This window comes from Lepisma saccharinum, chromosome 12 (genome assembly GCF_977018435.1).
Source record: "Lepisma saccharinum chromosome 12, izLepSacc3.1, whole genome shotgun sequence".
Taxonomy (NCBI): Eukaryota; Metazoa; Arthropoda; class Insecta; order Zygentoma; family Lepismatidae; genus Lepisma; species Lepisma saccharinum.
The window spans coordinates 53,712,401-53,732,394 of NC_139240.1; the positions used below are offsets into that span (position 1 = coordinate 53,712,401).

Genomic DNA, 19,994 nt, shown 5'->3' on the forward strand with positions numbered 1-19,994 from the left:
CGGCAGATTCTCGAGGTGTGAACGTTGTCTTCCAGTTACCAACAAAGAGTTACAAACGGTCGCTCTTTTGTTGTTAAGAATTGTTTCCCCATTTGTTTATTCATTTTATAACCACATCCCTTGAAGTGAAACGTAATATAGTATGCCATTGGCTTTCCTTGAACAAGCCTTCTTCGTTTCAAATTACAAAACATGTGTTTCATTCTTGCAAGAATGAAACACCGCCTCGATGGCACAGTTCAATAAGCGGCCGAATTTTTTCAATGGCACATTTTTATGGAAACCTTCTAAGAGTTGATTGGTGTTAACATCCGTACATGTTTGTTTCTTGTCGTATTTAATTTTAAGATCGCAACCACTTAATTTGATTCCGCATTCCCCCCCAACACCCCTAGATGATTAATCCTGATGCCACCACTTTTATAGAGGGAGATAGTGATGATTCTTACTGTGGACGAAGTACGAATATGTGAACTTGCGGGAAATATTTCGTTCCCCCAGTGAAGTAAATGTAGGTGGGCACACCTCACAGGCATCGCTCGGCAAGATCGATGCACAGCAAAATCCGTTCAAATAAAACATAAAATACAGTTGACATGTCACTCTAAGGACGCTGTATTTGTTCTTAACATTAATTTCAATGTTTTATTAAAAACTTTCTCGCTGAAAGTTTTTACGTGGTCAAATAGAACGCGAGTTAGCCAGCGACGATATTTTACATTACATAAACTGAAAATTTTGCAGAATCTTTGAACATTTTACTTCTTTACTTCACATGCTTATACATTTTGTGTATGAAATATATACTGTAGGCATCTATGGACCTTAAGAATGCTTCGCTATTTTTTCTAACCCTCTTGCGTCACTGCTTCCATTATTTTTTACAGTTTGAAGTAAAGAATAATAATTTCCTCGTGAATTTCACGGAAACATGTTTTTATTTTTTTCTTAATTGCCAAGAAAGTATTTCAGTGTGAAAAATACCACGTAATATTATTTCCGTTAAGTACTATTTTCTAACATTTTTTTCGGAATTATTATTGAAAGTTGAAATTGTTGCTTATTGGCAACACTGTACGTGACTGTGACCTTGACTGGACATTTTTCGTGGCGGTTACTTATAGGGTAATGTTTTGGTTCCAGACTTACATAAGGCATCATACAGATAAAACATAGCTAGATAGTGGCGTATTTCATGGTATTATGACCAGTGTGTACAAAGTTTACTGTTAAATAGAAAATGAGTTACAGTTTGTTGCAAGTTCCTTTGTTGTAAAAGTATCAACTGTAAACAGGCTGTTATTTTCTTTACGGATGTCACCATCTAAAAATTAACCTTACAAACCTTCATGTTTAAAAATTGAAATAGATTGTTTGATTTGATTTTCAGTTCCACTTTATGCACAGTAAGGCTAATCGGAACTGGACCTACAGTTTAAAGTAGGATCCGAACCACTATGTGCTTCCGCCGGGTATCGAACCCGGGACCCTTTGATTACAAGGTGACGACGCTACCAGTGCGCCATTGGAGAGGTCCAAAAATGGAAATAGACGTGAGAAAATTTAAAGTAAATCTTTATATACTTGAAAAATATTACGTAAACTAAATCATTTTATTGTAACGAATGTTAATAATTAGTGGCGGCGATTGGGGTACAAGGGGGGCAGTTGCCCCCTACTTTTCGCTACTTTTGCCCCGGCACTATACTAAATCTTATCTTCAAAGGGAAATATGCTGTCTATGCACCCAATTTTGACACCTTGCACTTCCGGATTTGGAACCCAATCGCCGCCACTGTATATAATATATGTTATGAGGATAACAATTTAATTTTTGTTATTCGTAAAACCATAAATTTGTTGATTAATGTTAGGGAATACAAAAATCTTCAAAAGTAACTATTAATTTCGTTCCTCGATAAAAAAAATGCTGAATTAGTTACTACTTTCATAAAGTAACTAGTTGTCTTTAGCGAAAAAGATAACTATTACTAGAGTTGAGGAGGTGTATCTTTGAGGATGAACTTGTAAAACTCGGCGCAGAGAGAGTACTTTCCACCAACTCGTCGTTTGGGTGGTCGTCAACAAGACAAGGATGCGCAGTGGCTGAGGCACTCGCCTTGTTACTGCGCAACCTGGTTTGGTTAGGGTTCACCCACAAAGATACAACTCGTCAATTCTAGTGTGTTTTCAATTATTTATGTACTACGTTGTAGGGCATTAGGTAATGTCACTACAACGTAGTACATAAATCATTTTAAAATACACACACCCATAATAAAGTAACGGGAACGGGACAAAATAAGCAAGCAGGAATGTGATTAAATGCAAACAAAATCTATATTTTCAGAAACCTTGAGGAAATACCCACCCCTTGGAATCCTGAGCAGAAAATGCACAAAGGAGTACAAAGTACCAAACTCCGACTTGGTAATTGAAAAGGGAGTAGACGTACACGTACCAATATACGGCATACAAAGAGATCCGCAGTATTTTCCGAATCCTGAGAAGTTTAATCCTGATAGATTCAGCGAAGAACACAAGTGGAGTAAAGCTGATTACACACACATGCCCTTTGGACAGGGACCTAGGCAGTGTATAGGCAAGTATGGTCTCAATGTTGGTGATTTTGACCTGGCAACCTTGTTTAAAACTGGTTTTGTGATCGCATCCTTCAGTCTGCAGAGAGACTGTGTTGAGTCAAGACGTGCCAATGAACCATTCCGACGAGTGTCTTTTGTTTTCTTTAATCGTATGTAGGTGTTTAGTCACTTAAGCAGACGAAAACTTTGCCGTTCCTTACTTTGAAATAAATATACCGTATACTACCAACTAACAATAACAACAATAATAAAGATAACAATAGGAATTAGCAATATATGCATATTGAACTTCCCAAGTACTCGTCAGGTAAGGATAGAGTTGCTATACGTCCCGGATTTTTCGGGACAGTCCCGGTGTCTCGAAAAGTTTCTTCGCACTAATGTTGCGGAATTGGGTGGGAAAGCAGAAATGATGAAGACTATATTTTCACGAAATCCACAATTTATTAATTGCATTAATGTATACGAATCTATTATGTAAGATACAAAACTTTTTTCAGGAAATTCATTTTAAGTCTTGTATTTTTGTGACGTTTGTTGCAGAAACGTTCCTTCAGAAAAAAAAAGAAAATTTATCCGCGTCATTGAAAATCGTTCTTAAGTACCTTACCCCTTTGGAATTCTATGCCAGTCTCATTGTATAATCCATAATTTGTCGGTCCAACACCCCAACCCCCAGGTTTCGGGTAAGCGGCGTCCCGGATTTTTCGCTTTTGAAATATAGTAACCCTAGGCAACGAGTATGCAAATTCGTCGATCACATCTTCGAATTCTACGTAGTCGTTCGGTAGAATTCATGGAAAACACAAGACTTGAAATGAATTATCTCATCGGTCAAATATTCTTCCAAGTCTTCTTTACAACGATGCTGCTGTGTTGTAGCACCTTTGAAGAGTTCATTGTTATCACAATGCCTAACAATTGATGTAAAGCAACGCCGGTACAGGTGCATTATTGTTTGTTTCGGATTGCAACAGCAAGCGTTACACGGGTAAAGAAAACTATTGCCATTTTACACATATTTCTACTAATTTGATTATAAATATTGCCTTGCAAATGAGTTGATCTTTCTTGAAAAGTGCTAGCTTAAAAGTTACCGCTCACCTCAAATCTTCCTAGGTTTCAATACGCTCCTGAACACTTATGGAAATTATTGCCTATACAGAATATGAAATGTCAGTAGTAGATGTTGTCCGCGCCAGTGGCTGTTTGTGCCCTCGGGCGTTTAATATTCGCAATTTATTCGCATGTACTTATAACTAATTTGCACGGGTGTTAATTAATTTGCATGTACTTAGAATTTATTTGCACGTACCTATAGTACTTTACATTTATGTATTTGCATGTTTATAACTTTTTATGAATATATAATTATTTATTTTATGAAAAATATGTATATAGAAGGTAATTAGAGGTACTAAACGCTATGCATATGGTTTTATATCCATTACTGCAAAGTATGTAATGTATAAATCGATAATATTAATGTTTATAATATTGAAAATAAGAGTTTATGGTTTATGAACCGCTATGAACGGTAGTAATGGGTGTAGGTACAGGTCCAATTACGATTGGGGACGGTCCCGGTACTCGAACCCGCGATATGTAATATTATTAATTAGTACTATGTAATAATTGCATTATATTATGAAACACGTTGGTTTCACACGCTAGACAGAATACTGTCTCAGAATTTCGACTCCGCTCTGATGCCAGACAGAGAGAATGAATTAATATTCCGCCCAGGTAGACGAGAAAGGAATTTGGGGAGTGTGCGTTCAAGGTCAAATGACGTCAGAACGCCAGGACAAAGAAGGAACCCGATTGACCAATCAGAGAACGCGTCGGTAGATTTTCAGAACCGGTTTTTTCAAGGTTAACCAGTACGCAAGAACAGGGGAAAGCTATGCAATACTGTAGGGCATGCGAAGGGATTGATCCAGACAACAAAGGATGTCTGGAAATGCACAGCAAGGGTCAAATCTCCGAAGCTATGCGTCGCTTGTAGAACCGGTTTCCGCCGCCAATTAATATTCAGCTCAGGGTTGCCCCAAGGCACAGGACGCTTTAGCGCAGGTTTTTTTTATCTGTACTATGAAGAAGGGAGAGCTATCAGGGACTGGGCCTACAGTTTTCACCATTTGCTTTTATCACGGGGTAACGAACCTAGGACCCTTTGATTATTGATTTAGGTAGTAAATGTATGTTACTGTGTGCTATTTAACTTAATTTTGAGTTTATTTTTTACCAAATTTTGACTTTATGTCAAACATTTTCACAGCTTATCCTTATTTTTACAAAAATAACACTATTTGTACTATTCAGGCAACATTTTTTATTAAATTTTGGACTTGCAAAGACATTTTTCAACTTTTAATTTATTATTTTACAACTTTGTTAATTTTTTTACCAAAATTACACTATTTGTACTATTCAGGCAACATTTTTTATTAAATTTTGGACTCACAAAGACATTTTTTCAACTTTTAATTTATTATTTTACAACTTTATGTTAATTTTTTACCAAAATAACACTATTTGTACTATTCAGGCAACATTTTGTTATTAAATTTTGGACTTGCAAAGACATTTTTCAACTTTTAATTTATTATTTTACAACTTTGTTAATTTTTTTACCAAAATTACACTATTTGTACTATTCAGGCAACATTTTTTATTAAATTTTGGACTTGCAAAGACATTTTTCAACTTTTAATTTATTATTTTACAACTTTGTTAATTTTTTTACCAAAATTACACTATTTGTACTATTCAGGCAACATTTTTTATTAAATTTTGGACTCACAAAGACATTTTTTCAACTTTTAATTTATTATTTTACAACTTTATGTTAATTTTTTACCAAAATAACACTATTTGTACTATTCAGGCAACATTTTGTTATTAAATTTTGGACTTGCAAAGACATTTTTCAACTTTTAATTTATTATTTTACAACTTTGTTAATTTTTTTACCAAAATTACACTATTTGTACTATTCAGGCAACATTTTTTATTAAATTTTGGACTCACAAAGACATTTTTTCAACTTTTAATTTATTATTTTACAACTTTATGTTAATTTTTTACCAAAATAACACTATTTGTACTATTCAGGCAACATTTTGTTATTAAATTTTGGACTCACAAAGACATTTTTTTTTCAACTTCTATCTGTTTATTTCACAAGTTCAGGCTTATTATTACTCAAATAACACTATTTATAATATTCAGGCAACATTTTTTATTAACTTTTGGACTCACAAAGATATTTTTTCAACTTTTCACTAATTATTTTACAACTTTATGTTAATTTTTACCAAAATAACACTATTTATACTATTCAGGCAACATTTTTTCATTAAATTTTGGATTCACAAAGACATTTTTTCAACTTTTAACTTATTATTTTACAACTTTATGTTAATTTTTACCAAAATAACACTATTTATACTATTCAGGCAACATTTTTTCATTAAATTTTGGATTCACAAAGACATTTTTTTCAACTTTTAACTTATTATTTTACAATTTTATACCTATTTTTACCAAAATAACACTATTTATACTGTTCAGGAAAGACTTTTAGTTATATTTTCGACACACAAAGTGTGTTTTTTCAACTTCTATCCGTTTATTTCACAAGTTTAGGCTTATTTTTACCAAAATAACACTATTTATACTATTCAGGAAAGACTTTTAGTTATATTTTCGACACACAAAGTGTGTTTTTCAACTTCTATCTGTTTATTTCACAAGTTTAGGCTTATTATTACCAAAATAATACAATTCAATCTGTTCAGGAAAGATTTTTAGTTCTCAACTGCTATCTGTTTATTTCACAAGTCTAGGCTTATTATTACCAAAATAACACAATTCAATCTGTTCAGGAAAGACTTGTAGTTACATTTTCGACACACTAAGTGTGTGTTCTCAACTTATATTTGTTTATTTCACAAGTTTAGCCTAATATTACTCAAATAACACAATTTAATCCAGTCAGGAAGGATTTGTTATTATATTTTGGATGCACATGAGATGTTTTCAACTTTTTTACTGATTTTTTGCAGGATATGTATTAATTTTTATGTATTTTGTTTTGTATTATATATACATTTACAAATTTTTAACTTAGAGTTTAGTATTTATTTAAATTTTTTCGAAAACACTAAAGAAAAAGTACTTTTAGCTAAAATGTAAGCCACAGAATATATTATTATTATTATTATTATTATTATTAGGGTTTACTGATTTTTACTATGCTATTTTTGGTTCTGTACTTCTATATGTATTTATTTAGGTCAGGTTACGCCTGCTACGTAGGAAAGTTTGTTTATTTTAGAGTTTGCTGAGTATTTTGTTACTCTTATACTAAGTTTTCTAAATATATCAGGTAGAGCTCCATCCATATACTTTTGTTTTTGCTGTTTGGAGATGATGCGATCAGCATCACTCTCCATCTGCTTTTTATTTTATGTACCCAATATTATTTTGAGGCTTAGTGAATTCTAGAGCCTATTTATGCAGGAGAGAGGGCTTGAAAATTTTGATCTCAGATAACCCACAACTATTTGTCAGAGTATTTTAAAGGATATTTTATATTTATTATGTGCCACTAGAATATCAAAGCTTGCTTAATTTTTATGTCTGTAACGCTGTTATTGTATTTCTAGCTAAGGTTTACTGGATAAAGTACACGAAATGTTTAACATTTCGACTATTTGCCTTTATACGAGGCCAAATTTTTAGTGTAACGAAAATTATTGTGTGTCTATAAAGACTGAAATCCCTTTACCGATGGGTCCATAACTGGACGCTTACCAACATTGTTCCTTTTTTTAAAAAATATAACCATTTATCAATATATTGACAATTCACAGGACAAGACGAAGTTCACAGACGACTGACTACATATATGAACCATAGGTCCATTTGCTAAACTTTTTTTCTATGCTAGAAGAATAATTTAGCCTTATAGCCTTTTTCAAGGTATTTTTGAAGTATTGCTGGTTTTTGGGTGCATCAACACTTGGGTTATTTCCATTTGGTTTATTATACGAGGCTACAATCACTATCTGAACACTGAAATCCTCTGATTGAAACTAAAAGCTTAGGCTGTAACTAGAGACTTAGTATGTATATCGACAATTTATAGGACAACACGAACTTTACAAAGGATTATAGGTGATGTATGCCCACACGCCAGAGCTTTGTTAATCTTCAAGAAGCATTTACAGCTAATGCTACGAGGAAATGAGGTTGATTTTTTACTGTTTCACAAGAATGCTATTTTTTATACACCCAATATTTGCTTTTCAAGTAACTACATGTACCAGAAGCACTTACAGGCCAACTCTAACTAGACTTCGATTTATATAAATGTGGCAAGAACTATATTTCTGAGGAAGTACGCAAAAGCAGATTACCCGATTAAAGTATCTGAAAAACAGATTTTTCTATGTAAGTATATTTTTATTGACTGGATTATTTAACAGATCAAACAGAAAGAAGGCAAAATTCACTAAACGTAGTTCTATAGTATAGGTGGTTTCAGAGATATAAAAAGAACAAATATAAGATTTCGCTTTTTTTTTGCTTCTGAGGCTAATCGGGACGCTAAGGGTAAATGGCCAGGAAATGTAACGGAGGAGAAACAATCCTAAAAGTTATGGGCTGCATGTTAGTTAATACCACAGAGATATTACAGTAGGTGTAGGTTCTACCACCAGAACATTTCTATCATAATAATACTGGTTATGCTGTACTGTTAGCTAAAGATGCTGATATTTGAGAAACTTAAAAGCTTATTTGCAAAATTTTAGATAAATAATAATCTGTTAGACTGTAAACATATTTTATATTTAGGCTGCACAAGATCTGATGACAAAATTTAAAAATTGTTATCGCCCAGACAGGGACTCGAACCCTGGACAGATAGGTTAAAAGCCTAACGCTATACCAACTAAGCTATCTGGGCACAAGGTATTCTTTTCTTGAAAAGTTAGTTATGTTAAGAAATATATTGAAACACTTGAGAACACTCTTGGTCTGGTTTGACAGAGAAGGAGACAACATTTCCAAATTTTTACAGACTGGGTGTAGTTTTCCACTATAGAGGCCTTCACTATATGTAATTCGAAACGCTAAAGTTCACCTAGCTTCCAAAATTGAGGTAAAGATTGTGTTTGGCGAGATTAACAAGTTACAATTATATCCAGTTACGGACAAATAAAGCTAAAACTCTCAGATTTACTGTACTAGCCAAGTTTTAGTAACATTTTCTTCACTATAGTACAAATACCAAAGAAATAGGTATATTTTATTTTTAATTTGACAAAATGTACTAGTATTTAATTCACAAAGTTAGGTAAAAAACAGTATTTTTTAAAAATATTGTTACTGCCTTCAAATTTTATGTTATTTAGCCACTAACAACTGGTTTACACTGTTTAGCATCCTTTAAATAGGAAAAGAAGGAATTATTTGTTTAGTATTTTTACTACTTTATATTTATTTAAGAAAACAATTCTACAGTTTAACTTAATTTTAACAAATTGTTACTAATTTATATATCAAAGTTATGTTATTTAGAGTGTATGAAGGCGTATAAAGTTAATATTTGTACTTATCAGTTCAACTAACAATTATATTTTACACACAAAAGATAATGTTTACAGTTAAATTACTTGAATCAGAGAATAATATTTTACAGTAATTGATTCATTCAGCACTAGTCAGTACTTTTATGCATCAGAAAGTTTTTTTAATTTTCTATTACGCATGCTATTTTGGGCTATTCTTAAAATGTATTTCTAGGGCAAACTGGTTTAATTTTCTGCTTACTATGCAAAGTTGACAGTTTTCGAAAAATGCATTGTACATTTATTATATTCTCTATTTACAATCCAAATATTATGCTTATTTAATGTATAACTAACTAACTCTCTAGCCTTCTTAAACCCGAATGTTCATGGTTGCACCAACACATGCCTTTCATCTGTCCTTGTCCTGAGCAAGCTCTATATACTCCTTTCCTTCCCTACCAATTTCCTTTAGGTCCATCTCTACATTATCCCTCCATCTTTGTTTTGGTCTTTCTATTGGTTTTTTATCATCAGTTTTCCCAACAAGAATTCTGTATACTCTTCTTTCCTCTCCCATTTGTACCACATGATCTACACACCTAAGTCTTCTTGATTTAATCATTCTAATAATATCTGGACATGAATACAAATTATGTACTTCTAAATTATGTAACCTTCTCCACTCATCTGTCTCCTCATCTGTTTTAGGCCCAAATATTTTCCTAAGGATTTTATTTTCAAATACTCTCAATTTATGTTCCTTTTTCAATGTAAGGGACCAAGTATATTTACTGTATTTAACTTTTAATTAACTTGTAATTAACAAAAATTAAAAGCGTATACTGTAGTTATTATATCTTTTTCTATCACCTTATTTTGAAATTAATATTATTAGGTATAGTCTTTGATTTATAACTATATTGCTTTTTTTTAATCAATTTATCTAAGAGTACACGTAGACAAACACATGTGTACACACTTTTATGTGCGTAGATATGCCTCTTTCTCAATATTTTAGTATGAAGATTGCACTTTAGCTATTTAAGCAAGGGTAGGAAAGGTAGGATTTCTGAGAATTTGTTGCAGGATTTTGTTGTCCAAGTATAGATGAGAACTGAGCTGGGAGACTGTTTTGAACCTTTTCATGAGAGTTTGCATGTGAACTGTATGCAAATTGAGCACTATTGACTGTGCATGCTTCTAAGTTGCTGTTATTTCACATCAACTTTGTGAGACTGTAGACAGTTTTCCCATTTCAAGTAGTTTTTATTGATTGTATTTGTATATGTTTTGGGGACTTAACAGTTTTATGTTATGAGGCAGTTTGTTGTAGAATATGTTTACCTGATTGTTTTGAGATATTGAGTGTCTGCTGTTTTACTTGTAATTATTTTCCTTTTTGTGTTGTGTATTTGACTATATTTTGTCCAAGTTCGTAGTATTTAGAATAATTGTTATTGACTTGCAGATGTAGGGAGTAATAATCCTTTGCAAGATGCCCTATACTTTAGTCTGAACATTATTCTTAGTGTTCACTTTTGAACCCTTAGTATTCTTGTAGTATTATTAATGTAGAGGTAAATTAGGCTGAAATGTAGGCATTTTTCTGATAAATTATACTCACTTAGTTGTTTCAGCAGGTAGAAGTTGCATGATGGTTTACTGCTGATGATGTTAATTTGCTCTTTTTATGTACTACGTATGATGTAGCTTACTTGAGTAATTGGAATTTTCTACTGAAAAAAGGATTGCTTGTCTATTTTATTCCTATGTTGTTGAGTTTGTCCATAAGGAAGCCATGTTTTTTTACTCTATTCTATGACTTGGAAGAATCTAGATATATTGTGTTTGCAGTTTTATGTTTCTCTAAGTTTTCAGCCATGTAGTTTTTTAAACTGTGCTATGGGTGTGACTATTGATTTCTCTTTCTGGATGCCATGTTGGTTTCTGTGTATTCCTCTTGCTGCTTGAATTTGACTTAGGTTTGACTTTATTTGTTTATTTGTTCAGTATTTTTTATTTTTTACATAAAAAAATTCAGAGTACATTGTTAAAATCAAATTATTAAAATTCAATTTTCAAAGTTAAAGTTTTAAAATACAATTTTCTAAAATTAAAAGTTATAATAGTACATTTTTGTTAGTAGAAGTCTTTATACTAGAGTAAATTATTTTGTTGTTAAAATAAAATATGTTAGTTAATGTAAAATTAAAGTAATTAAAATTCAATTTTTCTAAGTTAAAGTTTTAAAAATACAATTTTCTAAAATTAAAAGCTATAATATCACATTTTTGTTAGTAGAAGTTTTTATACTACAGTAAATTATTTTGTTGTTAAAGTAAAATATGTTAGTTAATATAAAATTAAAGTAATTAAAATTCAAAAAATAAAAAATACTGACAACAAAATCCTGCAACAAATTCTCAGAAATCCTACCTTTCCTACCCTTGCTTAAATAGCTAAAGTGCAATCTTCATACTAAAATATTGAGAAAGAGGCATATCTACGCACATAAAAGTGTGTACACATGTGTTTGTCTACGTGTACTCTTAGATAAATTGATTAAAAAAAAGCAATATAGTTATAAATCAAAGACTATACCTAATAATATTAATTTCAAAATAAGGTGATAGAAAAAGATATAATAACTACAGTATACGCTTTTAATTTTTGTTAATTACAAGTTAATTAAAAGTTAAATACAGTAAATATACTTGGTCCCTTACATTGAAAAAGGAACATAAATTGAGAGTATTTGAAAATAAAATCCTTAGGAAAATATTTGGGCCTAAAACAGATGAGGAGACAGATGAGTGGAGAAGGTTACATAATTTAGAAGTACATAATTTGTATTCATGTCCAGATATTATTAGAATGATTAAATCAAGAAGACTTAGGTGTGTAGATCATGTGGTACAAATGGGAGAGGAAAGAAGAGTATACAGAATTCTTGTTGGGAAAACTGATGATAAAAAACCAATAGAAAGACCAAAACAAAGATGGAGGGATAATGTAGAGATGGACCTAAAGGAAATTGGTAGGGAAGGAAAGGAGTATATAGAGCTTGCTCAGGACAAGGACAGATGAAAGGCATGTGTTGGTGCAACCATGAACATTCGGGTTTAAGAAGGCTAGAGAGTTAGTTAGTTATACATTAAATAAGCATAATATTTGGATTGTAAATAGAGAATATAATAAATGTACAATGCATTTTTCGAAAACTGTCAACTTTGCATAGTAAGCAGAAAATTAAACCAGTTTGCCCTAGAAATACATTTTAAGAATAGCCCAAAATAGCATGCGTAATAGAAAATTAAAAAAACTTTCTGATGCATAAAAGTACTGACTAGTGCTGAATGAATCAATTACTGTAAAATATTATTCTCTGATTCAAGTAATTTAACTGTAAACATTATCTTTTGTGTGTAAAATATAATTGTTAGTTGAACTGATAAGTACAAATATTAACTTTATACGCCTTCATACACTCTAAATAACATAACTTTGATATATAAATTAGTAACAATTTGTTAAAATTAAGTTAAACTGTAGAATTGTTTTCTTAAATAAATATAAAGTAGTAAAAATACTAAACAAATAATTCCTTCTTTTCCTATTTAAAGGATGCTAAACAGTGTAAACCAGTTGTTAGTGGCTAAATAACATAAAATTTGAAGGCAGTAACAATATTTTTAAAAAATACTGTTTTTTACCTAACTTTGTGAATTAAATACTAGTACATTTTGTCAAATTAAAAATAAAATATACCTATTTCTTTGGTATTTGTACTATAGTGAAGAAAATGTTACTAAAACTTGGCTAGTACAGTAAATCTGAGAGTTTTAGCTTTATTTGTCCGTAACTGGATATAATTGTAACTTGTTAATCTCGCCAAACACAATCTTTACCTCAATTTTGGAAGCTAGGTGAACTTTAGCGTTTCGAATTACATATAGTGAAGGCCTCTATAGTGGAAAAATACACCCAGTCTGTAAAAATTTGGAAATGTTGTCTCCTTCTCTGTCAAACCAGACCAAGAGTGTTCTCAAGTGTTTCAATATATTTCTTAACATAACTAACTTTTCAATAAAAGAATACCTTGTGCCCAGATAGCTTAGTTGGTATATCGTTAGGCTTTTAACCTATCTGTCCAGGGTTCGAGTCCCTGTCTGGGCGATAACAATTTTTAAATTTTGTCATCAGATCTTGTGCAGCCTAAATATAAAATATGTTTACAGTCTAACAGATTATTATTTATCTAAAATTTTGCAAATAAGCTTTTAAGTTTCTCAAATATCAGCATCTTTAGCTAACAGTACAGCATAACCAGTATTATTATGATAGAAATGTTCTGGTGGTAGAACCTACACCTACTGTAATATCTCTGTGGTATTAACTAACATGCAGCCCATAACTTTTAGGATTGTTTCTCCTCCGTTACATTTCCTGGCCATTTACCCTTAGCGTCCCGATTAGCCTCAGAAGCAAAAAAAAAGCGAAATCTTATATTTGTTCTTTTTATATCTCTGAAACCACCTATACTATAGAACTACGTTTAGTGAATTTTGCCTTCTTTCTGTTTGATCTGTTAAATAATCCAGTCAATAAAAATATACTTACATAGAAAAATCTGTTTTTCAGATACTTTAATCGGGTAATCTGCTTTTGCGTACTTCCTCAGAAATATAGTTCTTGCCACATTTATATAAATCGAAGTCTAGTTAGAGTTGGCCTGTAAGTGCTTCTGGTACATGTAGTTACTTGAAAAGCAAATATTGGGTGTATAAAAAATAGCATTCTTGTGAAACAGTAAAAAATCAACCTCATTTCCTCGTAGCATTAGCTGTAAATGCTTCTTGAAGATTAACAAAGCTCTGGCGTGTGGGCATACATCACCTATAATCCTTTGTAAAGTTCGTGTTGTCCTATAAATTGTCGATATACATACTAAGTCTCTAGTTACAGCCTAAGCTTTTAGTTTCAATCAGAGGATTTCAGTGTTCAGATAGTGATTGTAGCCTCGTATAATAAACCAAATGGAAATAACCCAAGTGTTGATGCACCCAAAAACCAGCAATACTTCAAAAATACCTTGAAAAAGGCTATAAGGCTAAATTATTCTTCTAGCATAGAAAAAAAGTTTAGCAAATGGACCTATGGTTCATATATGTAGTCAGTCGTCTGTGAACTTCGTCTTGTCCTGTGAATTGTCAATATATTGATAAATGGTTATATTTTTTAAAAAAAGGAACAATGTTGGTAAGCGTCCAGTTATGGACCCATCGGTAAAGGGATTTCAGTCTTTATAGACACACAATAATTTTCGTTACACTAAAAATTTGGCCTCGTATAAAGGCAAATAGTCGAAATGTTAAACATTTCGTGTACTTTATCCAGTAAACCTTAGCTAGAAATACAATAACAGCGTTACAGACATAAAAATTAAGCAAGCTTTGATATTCTAGTGGCACATAATAAATATAAAATATCCTTTAAAATACTCTGACAAATAGTTGTGGGTTATCTGAGATCAAAATTTTCAAGCCCTCTCTCCTGCATAAATAGGCTCTAGAATTCACTAAGCCTCAAAATAATATTGGGTACATAAAATAAAAAGCAGATGGAGAGTGATGCTGATCGCATCATCTCCAAACAGCAAAAACAAAAGTATATGGATGGAGCTCTACCTGATATATTTAGAAAACTTAGTATAAGAGTAACAAAATACTCAGCAAACTCTAAAATAAACAAACTTTCCTACGTAGCAGGCGTAACCTGACCTAAATAAATACATATAGAAGTACAGAACCAAAAATAGCATAGTAAAAATCAGTAAACCCTAATAATAATAATAATAATAATAATAATATATTCTGTGGCTTACATTTTAGCTAAAAGTACTTTTTCTTTAGTGTTTTCGAAAAAATTTAAATAAATACTAAACTCTAAGTTAAAAATTTGTAAATGTATATATAATACAAAACAAAATACATAAAAATTAATACATATCCTGCAAAAAATCAGTAAAAAAGTTGAAAACATCTCATGTGCATCCAAAATATAATAACAAATCCTTCCTGACTGGATTAAATTGTGTTATTTGAGTAATATTAGGCTAAACTTGTGAAATAAACAAATATAAGTTGAGAACACACACTTAGTGTGTCGAAAATGTAACTACAAGTCTTTCCTGAACAGATTGAATTGTGTTATTTTGGTAATAATAAGCCTAGACTTGTGAAATAAACAGATAGCAGTTGAGAACTAAAAATCTTTCCTGAACAGATTGAATTGTATTATTTTGGTAATAATAAGCCTAAACTTGTGAAATAAACAGATAGAAGTTGAAAAACACACTTTGTGTGTCGAAAATATAACTAAAAGTCTTTCCTGAATAGTATAAATAGTGTTATTTTGGTAAAAATAAGCCTAAACTTGTGAAATAAACAGATAGAAGTTGAAAAACACACTTTGTGTGTCGAAAATATAACTAAAAGTCTTTCCTGAACAGTATAAATAGTGTTATTTTGGTAAAAATAGGTATAAAATTGTAAAATAATAAGTTAAAAGTTGAAAAAAATGTCTTTGTGAATCCAAAATTTAATGAAAAAATGTTGCCTGAATAGTATAAATAGTGTTATTTTGGTAAAAATTAACATAAAGTTGTAAAATAATAAGTTAAAAGTTGAAAAAATGTCTTTGTGAATCCAAAATTTAATGAAAAAATGTTGCCTGAATAGTATAAATAGTGTTATTTTGGTAAAAATTAACATAAAGTTGTAAAATAATTAGTGAAAAGTTGAAAAAATATCTTTGTGAGTCCAAAAGTTAATAAAAAATGTTGCCTGAATATTATAAATAGTGTTATTTGAGTAATAATAAGCCTGAACTTGTGAAATAAACAGATAGAAGTTGAAAAAAAAATGTCTTTGTGAGTCCAAAATTTAATAACAAAATGTTGCCTGAATAGTACAAATAGTGTTATTTTGGTAAAAAATTAACATAAAGTTGTAAAATAATAAATTAAAAGTTGAAAAAATGTCTTTGTGAGTCCAAAATTTAATAAAAAATGTTGCCTGAATAGTACAAATAGTGTAATTTTGGTAAAAAAATTAACAAAGTTGTAAAATAATAAATTAAAAGTTGAAAAATGTCTTTGCAAGTCCAAAATTTAATAACAAAATGTTGCCTGAATAGTACAAATAGTGTTATTTTGGTAAAAAATTAACATAAAGTTGTAAAATAATAAATTAAAAGTTGAAAAAATGTCTTTGTGAGTCCAAAATTTAATATAAAATGTTGCCTGAATAGTACAAATAGTGTAATTTTGGTAAAAAAATTAACAAAGTTGTAAAATAATAAATTAAAAGTTGAAAAATGTCTTTGCAAGTCCAAAATTTAATAAAAAATGTTGCCTGAATAGTACAAATAGTGTTATTTTTGTAAAAATAAGGATAAGCTGTGAAAATGTTTGACATAAAGTCAAAATTTGGTAAAAAATAAACTCAAAATTAAGTTAAATAGCACACAGTAACATACATTTACTACCTAAATCAATAATCAAAGGGTCCTAGGTTCGTTACCCCGTGATAAAAGCAAATGGTGAAAACTGTAGGCCCAGTCCCTGATAGCTCTCCCTTCTTCGTAGTACAGATAAAAAAAACCTGCGCTAAAGCGTCCTGTGCCTTGGGGCAACCCTGAGCTGAATATTAATTGGCGGCGGAAACCGGTTCTACAAGCGACGCATAGCTTCGGAGATTTGACCCTTGCTGTGCATTTCCAGACATCCTTTGTTGTCTGGATCAATCCCTTCGCATGCCCTACAGTATTGCATAGCTTTCCCCTGTTCTTGCGTACTGGTTAACCTTGAAAAAACCGGTTCTGAAAATCTACCGACGCGTTCTCTGATTGGTCAATCGGGTTCCTTCTTTGTCCTGGCGTTCTGACGTCATTTGACCTTGAACGCACACTCCCCAAATTCCTTTCTCGTCTACCTGGGCGGAATATTAATTCATTCTCTCTGTCTGGCATCAGAGCGGAGTCGAAATTCTGAGACAGTATTCTGTCTAGCGTGTGAAACCAACGTGTTTCATAATATAATGCAATTATTACATAGTACTAATTAATAATATTACATATCGCGGGTTCGAGTACCGGGACCGTCCCCAATCGTAATTGGACCTGTACCTACACCCATTACTACCGTTCATAGCGGTTCATAAACCATAAACTCTTATTTTCAATATTATAAACATTAATATTATCGATTTATACATTACATACTTTGCAGTAATGGATATAAAACCATATGCATAGCGTTTAGTACCTCTAATTACCTTCTATATACATATTTTTCATAAAATAAATAATTATATATTCATAAAAAGTTATAAACATGCAAATACATAAATGTAAAGTACTATAGGTACGTGCAAATAAATTCTAAGTACATGCAAATTAATTAACACCCGTGCAAATTAGTTATAAGTACATGCGAATAAATTGCGAATATTAAACGCCCGAGGGCACAAACAGCCACTGGCGCGGACAACATCTACTAATGTCGTAATTACTATCAGTCAATGTATTTTTAACAATAAGCAGAAGAAAGTTTAAATGTGTAAGATTTCACACGTACCGACAAAATCCATGGCTATCTTACACAACATAAAATTAGTAACATTTTGCTTCTTTTCCAGGAAACAGATTCGGTTTGCTTCAAACAAAAATTGGTCTAACGACAGTGCTGTCTCAATATGACGTCAAAACGTGCAGTAAAACTGAAATACCATTGGTGCTTGACCCTGGGAACTTCGTAGTGCAATCCAAAAGTGGAATATGGCTACAACTATCAGAGAGAAGAAAGTAAACATTTTGACATGATTTGTGTAAATATTTCTGTGTTCATATAAATTAAGAAAAAGAGTAAAAACAAGTTGAATCTTTTTGATCAACAAATTTCATATTTTACAATATAGTATATGTCTAATTAATACTATTCGTCTAATTAATACATATTTTTCTTTCATCTTTGTGTAAATAGAGATAATTAAAGCAAAAAGTTGATATCATTTTAATTTTGATTTATGATTATTGTATCAATGTTTCCAATATTGTTCTTTGTCCATGTTCCTTACTGTAACAGTTTATTTTTAGATGAAAAGCATGCAGAAAGTAGGTACTTTTCAAGACCCATATTTATGTCTTTCTCTCTCTCTCTCTCAAACTTGTATTGTTAATGAACATTTGTTTCTCTGATTGATTTCAAATCTGCATCTCAGCAGTGAAGAAATGGCTTGTACAGAGCATCTTGTAAACCAGTTTAAGATACTTGACCATATGATATATCTTATGCATCTATACAATTTTTTTTTGTGATTTCAATCACAAATGAATGCGATTGCCTTTTCAAGACACTTTCTTGTTAAATATATCATTTCAGAACAGGTTGGGTGCATATTGCAATACAATAAAAAATATACATAAATATTCTAGTCTAAAACTATTTGAAAATGAATTGGCTGCAGTAAATTTCGTAAATTGCCTTGTTGTCTTCCGAGCCAAATTTCAGAATGCAATGTCGTTGGGTAACGAACATGAATATATGTGTCTATGGCGTATATAGACGATGTCAGAGGTCCCAATTCTCAAATAATTTTAAGAGAAGGAGCAAACCTAAAGTGGATGGACAACGCTGTTGAAAATTGAAGGACTATTACGATTTGAGGCTGTGGAAATAATATTGTCAATTGGGAAAACTGAAGGTTGATGATGAAGTCGGCCATATTTAGCTAGAAACTGTAGTGTCGGTGAGGTTTATGTAATTTCCGTCGATCTTCTATCTCTTTGCGTTCATCGAAACGACGAGGAGGATTGATTGGACCAAATGCATGACCAAACATAACGATGGAACATTAAAAAGCCTGTATGGTATCAGTGTTCAGTGTCCTTCTGTTTCTGATTGTAATCAACATTCATTTTCAGCGTCGCGATTAGCCTAAAGTGGAGGAAAAAACTATGTAAAAATAATCAAATACGCAATATCCACCCATTCATTGCAGAGTAAAAACATAGAAAAAAACTATTTGTTTGACAAAACAGTTTTGGTTAAGCGATTTTGGTAAAACATTTAGTAACAGTTACTAATTTTGGTAATTTTAACTAAATTCTTTGCCCCTTCCCTGTGTTCGGCGTAATATTACACCCTTGGTCACTATAGCTTATTCTGTGTTAGGCGTAATATTATGCCCGCGAAAATCTCTGACTGAAGTAACCTGTGTTGAACGGAATAATACGTTTTTGTTGGTGAAACATGTTTTGTTATTGAAGAAACAACGACCATTTATTTAGTCACGATTTTCAGTGCCGAAAAAGAAGAAGAAGAAAAAGTAGAAGAAGAAGAAAAGTAGAAGAAGACGAAGAAGAAAAAGTAGAAGAAGAAGAAAAGATGAAGAAGTTCAGATGAAAGTAAACTGTTATGAGTTATGCTGACAAAGTGCAAACGTGAGTTCGATTGTGTGCCCCGCTTAGTCAGTTGCTTTATGTACATTTTTTGTGGTGTTGCGTTATTTGAACTGTTGCTGATTTATTTTTGGTTTGTGAGTTTCTGAGTTTCTAATAGTATGTCAAACAGGATTGCGAAATATTTTTATCTCATCCCTCATACCTATTGAGGATAATGCAATGAAACTTGGCGGACGCATTACTTATAGAGCATAGTATTTTTCAAGGTAGATTATAATCGGTTACCTATATCCAGGGCCGGTCCAGAGGGCCCCAAAGTTACTAAAACTGATTTTTCGGAGGG

At 31.6% G+C, this 19,994-nt stretch overlaps 1 protein-coding gene across 3 annotated transcripts in view; it reads left to right on the forward strand.

Annotated features, from left to right (window-relative positions):
• The window catches only part of LOC145996088 (cytochrome P450 6k1-like), a 30,056-nt gene extending 11,360 nt beyond the window's left edge, over positions 1 to 18,696 (forward strand). For all 3 annotated transcript variants that reach the window (XM_083132339.1, XM_083132340.1, XM_083132341.1), the window contains exons 4-5: positions 2,351 to 2,602; positions 17,887 to 18,696. In XM_083132339.1, the coding sequence (XP_082988465.1) occupies positions 2,351 to 2,602; positions 17,887 to 18,056 (422 nt within the window). In that variant the 3' untranslated portion in view covers positions 18,057 to 18,696. The remainder of the gene's footprint in view (positions 1 to 2,350; positions 2,603 to 17,886) is intronic.
• The last annotated feature ends 1,298 nt before the right edge of the window (positions 18,697 to 19,994 follow it).